This window comes from Marmota marmota, unplaced genomic scaffold (assembly GCF_001458135.2).
Source record: "Marmota marmota marmota unplaced genomic scaffold, marMar, whole genome shotgun sequence".
NCBI lineage: Eukaryota > Metazoa > Chordata > Mammalia > Rodentia > Sciuridae > Marmota > Marmota marmota.
Window position 1 is genome coordinate 3,234,889 of NW_025999941.1, and position 5,122 is coordinate 3,240,010.

Below are 5,122 nucleotides of genomic sequence, written 5' to 3' on the forward strand. Positions count from 1 at the left end.
ATCACCTGCTTCAGTTTCTTGGTACTACTGGATGGGGGAAGTGTGTGTGTGTGGTGGCGGGGGGGGGGAGAGAGAAAGAAATCCATCCACCAGGAAAAAAAAAATCCTTGAGTGTGTATTAAAGATAAAACAAATTGAAAAGGAGAATCCCTTAGGATATCAAGCACTAAAATAATTGTGAAAGCATGAAAAACTTACTGTTTTAGGAAAAACAAAGAAAAAGATATATGTTAAGTAATAAAAATAGTACTTGTTTGAAAATGTAAATTGTTTTTAATAAAATTGCTTCTTAGGGGGATGAAAGGAAATGCTTAGGCACAGTACAAATGTTCTAATATTTTGCAGCTTACTCAGGTTGATTTGCTCTGCTGATAAGAATTATGGATTTCCACTATATAGTAGTTGCCTGTGTCACACATTTGTTATGTGTAATTGTGTATGGAAATTACAGCACATATGCAGATACTAATTATGAAAAAGTGTCTGTATACACTAAATTTAAATCCTAATCACATCTGAGTTTACTGTAGACAAAACAATTCACTAGCCATCATACAGCGGATTAAACCTTTATTTTGGGGTAAGAAAAAAATTGTGCACCAGTGCCTAGTGCAATTTGGTAAGAAACTGTGTGTGTGTTAATATCGGAGCTGTCTGAGAGGAAATTCACAAACCTGAGCCTCTTGGAACATCCTCTGGACTCTTAGGAGAGCATGCTGAATAAGAGCAGACGCTTACCTTCTTTTCTTGCTCCTTGTCTCTGCCATCTGATGAAAGGGGGAGGCAGAACACAAATTTCTTTCCCCATGCCTCTGAAGCTCACTTTTCTAAAATGTCTTTTGAAATCCTTGCTCTTCAATCTTCATTTTAAATCTTTGTTAATTATTTACATCATAATTTGCTTTGCTGTCTTCGTGCCTCTGATGCGTGTCCTTCTGGTGAAGTTTATGGCTCAAACATTTTCAGAGCAGCTGAGTTCTCTCCTCCTGCCCTGATATCTGATAAGGGAACACAGTAGCCCTGAAAGCTGTACAAATTCCTGCCTTCCCAGTTGATATCGTTCTGATTTTTTTTTTTTTTTTTCCTAAATGCAGTAGGCCATTTGGCTGGTCTGCCTCTTTGCTCTGAATCTTTGTCCCATATCAAAGAAGCTATATGCAGGATGCATAAGCACGTGTTTTCTAATTCTAGACAGCTTTGTGCACGGAACATGGGGAAAGCAGAGCTCTGATTGTCGCTTGTTTCTTTTTAGCAGCAGCAGCAGCAGCAACAGCAGCAGCAGCAGCCGCAGGCACCGCCACCCCCTCAGCCACAACCGCAGCAGCAGGCGGGCCCCAGGCTTCCCCCGCGCCAGCCCACCGTGGCCTCGCCCGCAGAGTCTGATGAGGAGACCCGGCAGAAGACCCGGCCACGAACCAAAATTTCAGTGGAAGCCCTGGGAATCCTCCAGAGTTTCATACAAGACGTAGGCCTGTACCCAGACGAAGAGGCCATCCAGACTCTGTCCGCCCAACTTGACCTTCCCAAGTACACCATCATCAAGTTCTTTCAGAACCAGCGGTACTATCTCAAGCACCACGGCAAACTGAAGGACAACTCCGGCTTAGAGGTGGATGTGGCCGAATACAAAGAAGAGGAGTTGCTTAAGGATTTAGAAGAGAGTGTCCAAGACAAAAATGCTAACACCCTTTTCTCGGTGAAATTAGAAGAAGAGCTGTCCGTGGAAGGAAACACAGACATTAATGCTGATTTGAAAGACTGAGATCCAAGTAGTATTGTCATTCAACAGAGTGCCACTGGGTATTTACTAACAACATGAAAAAAGTCCACCTTGTATTTGCTCAGAAAAACCTTCGTTGTTCATGGTTTGGCCAATGAATCTTCAGAAACTTGCACAAACAGGAAAGTTGGAAAAGGAATAGTACAGACTGCACTAAACATTTTACTCTGTTTTTACAAACTGCTTGGCAGCCCAGGTGAAGCATCGAGGATTGTTTGGTATTAGAATTTGTGTTCAAGGGCTGCACCAGTGTGTGTGTGCCCCCTAAGCATGATACCAGAGATTTTTTTTTTTTAATTATTATTCTGGAGCCTCCAACAAGCATTATAACTTCTGTGATTATGATTTCCTTTCCTTTAATTATTTCTGTAACACTCCACACTGATCTTTGGAAACTCGCCCCTTATTTTAAAGGAAAAAAAAAAAGAGTTTGTTACTCTATTGTATGTTACAAAAGAACTATAGACTGTGGAATGCAGTTTAAAGATGACATATGCCAACAAATGCCTTGTATTATATGGCACTGCCGTAATTCAAATTTGTTTTTATTTTGGAAATAAAAGTTCACTGTAATTTTTTTTTCATTCTCATTGTTACATGATTTTTTTTTTAAAAAAAAAAAGGAGAAGAAAATGTGAAACACAATTTAGTCCTCATTATTTATTTGTAGATCCTGCAGCGTCATGTTGTAATTAATTTTTTGGAAGTTTCCGTTAAATGTAATATTGCTTCTCTTGTTACCATACTGATTCTTTTCTATTTATAAATGTATTTTGATGGGCAGTAAAAACAAAGTGTCTTAAAGTTTTAAATAGAGAAAATGTGCTTTACACAGTTGCCTATAAAAAGTGCTCTATGTTATCCAAGCAATTCATACTATAAGCTTCACTCTTATTGTTGTATGCAATTTTTACTATCATGCAAATAAGCTTAGGTAAATAAAACTAATAGATCACCTTAGAAAATTATGCAATTAATGTGAAAATAATTGATGTTTGCAATGTGTCTTCCTTTGGTTTACAATCAATTTTAAAGCTACATCTGTATAAAATTTCTGTATAAAGGTGTATTTCTTTTTTATGAGTTTATGGCTATGAAAACACCAGCTATTTTGTTACAGCTGGCTGTTTTTATAAGTGTATCACAGTTTTCTTTATGCAGAAATGTTCTGATTAGGAGTGGTTATTGACTGTAACTACACAATTAAAATTGTTTGTATGGTATGACATGGTAGGGTTTGTCTGCTTATGTGAAGTAACTTTAAGGAAGAATCAAAAGATGACCCTCACCCTTATGTGCATATGTGCATGTCAGTACTTTCCTGCTGATATTTTAATGTTTAAAAAGAACAATTGAAGAGTCACTTGAAACACTGTAAATTTAAATCACATCCACGTATCTTTTTTTTTTTTTTTTTTTTTTTTTTTTTTTTTATGGTACAGGGGATTGAACCCAGGAGTGTTTTACCACTGAGTTACATCCCCAGCACTATATATATATAATTTTTTTTTTTTTAATTTTGAGACACCATTTCTATTTAGTTTCTGAGGCTGGCCTTGAACTTATGATCCTCCTGCCTCAGTCTCCTGAGTAACTCTGGGATTACAGCTGTGTGCCACCAAGCCCAGCAACATGCTCATTTTTAAATAAGCATGAAATTTCACAATGAAGATGATAACCTGTTTTGGTTAACTTCTTGCTTAATAAACAGAAATAGGACAGTCAGAAGACTTTCCAACAAAAACATAAATCTAGTCTCTAGCAGTTATGTGATTCAAATGGATTCATTTGCTTTTATTTCACAATCCTTAGATTATGGCAACACTTTTCCTTAAGCTACGGTGTATTTTTAAAGGTCATTAATAATAAACTAAAATAAGTATGGGGTGAAATGGACCCTTCTGTGTAAAAACCCCTAGTAAGCATTGTTTTGTTCTAACAAGTTGTAAGTGGAGAAAGTAACTCTGAGCTCATTTGACTGCATATGTCTTTTAAGAACTATGTGAAGAAAACAATAACACACCTGGAAATTAAACACAATCTGCAAAATCGCTACAACATAAAACCTTAGTAAACTTAGGGTATAAAGATAAGGTGTGTTGATGGCCACAGAAAGAATTAAGGCAATTGGAAGATTTTAAAATTATCTTCCTCCTTTCCTCCAAGTGCTAGCCTTGCAGTAGTGGGTGTTTGGGGTTTTCAGTTTTGTTGCCTATTTTTGTATTTATCTTTTGCTTCCTCTTTTTAGAGTTCCCTAGATGTTAGGATTATCTGGGCTTCTGAAGACGTGGTCGTGCAACTGCCCTTTCTCTTTTTGCCTACCATTTCCTCAGGCCCCAGTGAACTCATTGGTAGGCAACTGGGCTGCTCTTTTACTTTAGAAACTCAAATGGGATCATTCAAAATTCCCAGTAAAGCTTTAAGGTTCCGTTTACTTTTGAAGCATAGCTGAGCTAACCTGAAGGCTGCTGATTTGTTGCAAACTAGTTCCCAATTCTTTTTATTAAATGAGAAAACACCCTTTTTCTTCAGTAGGGTTTAGAAAAGTTATCATTTGAGCCAAAGGAATTCAAGTTAAAATAGAAACTAGATTTCCTGTATTTAAAAAATAGAAAATAAAATATAACCTAATGCAATTAAAGAAAAATTATCTTTCTCCTTTTCCCCAACTTTGAAAAAAATCTAGATCAGCATCGAAGAGAATTGATAACTTTTTTTAACCAGCGGAACACTTGAAGTGTCAAATAGATCCAAAATTTGGTAATTTGTTGTTGTTGTTGTTATTGTTTTGGAGAGAGAAATTGGGTTGCAAATATGATTTTTCCATTCTTAATAACCTAAATTCTTCTGAAATCATATTTTCAATGAAATGATGAATATGTGTTGGAAATCAGCATAATTTTGCTAACAAAATTCTCACTGAGATCTTTTCCCTTTTTAAGATCAGCACAGTTTTGCTAATTTAGTATAAAGCACATGTTAATAAATAATGATGGCCATGATGGAGTGAGCAAAACCATTTTCAGGGAAGATGGCACATTTTGGAAAAGATTCATCAAGGTGGATCATCCATATCCCCCAAGGTCATTTATTGCCCACCCCAGTCCTCCTCCTCATGCCTGTGGCTATGGTAAAGTTCCTTTAACAAGCTTCATTGTGTCCAAGTATTTCAGAGACTTTTAAAAGCTGGGCATGACATAATACTTTGTGCTCTTAAGACCTTAGCCGAGTCAGGTAGTTTACGGGTAATATTCAACCTTGTGCATCTGAATCTGTCATGGATTCCTTCACTCAGCACTTTGCCACTAATTTGTATTACACTCTGTGGCCATATAATACTTG

General features: G+C 36.8%; 1 protein-coding gene across 8 annotated transcripts in view; it reads left to right on the plus strand.

The window, feature by feature from the left end:
* The window catches only part of Satb1 (SATB homeobox 1), a 96,114-nt gene extending 93,111 nt beyond the window's left edge, over positions 1 to 3,003 (plus strand). For 6 of the 8 annotated variants that reach the window (XM_048801026.1, XM_048801029.1, XM_048801028.1 and 3 more), the window contains one exon: positions 1,253 to 3,003. In XM_048801026.1, the coding sequence (XP_048656983.1) occupies positions 1,253 to 1,762 (510 nt within the window). In that variant the 3' untranslated portion in view covers positions 1,763 to 3,003. The remainder of the gene's footprint in view (positions 1 to 1,252) is intronic. The other 2 variants (XM_048801030.1, XM_015494365.2) reach the window with 1 other exon arrangement.
* Positions 3,004 to 5,122: the final 2,119 nt, after the last annotated feature.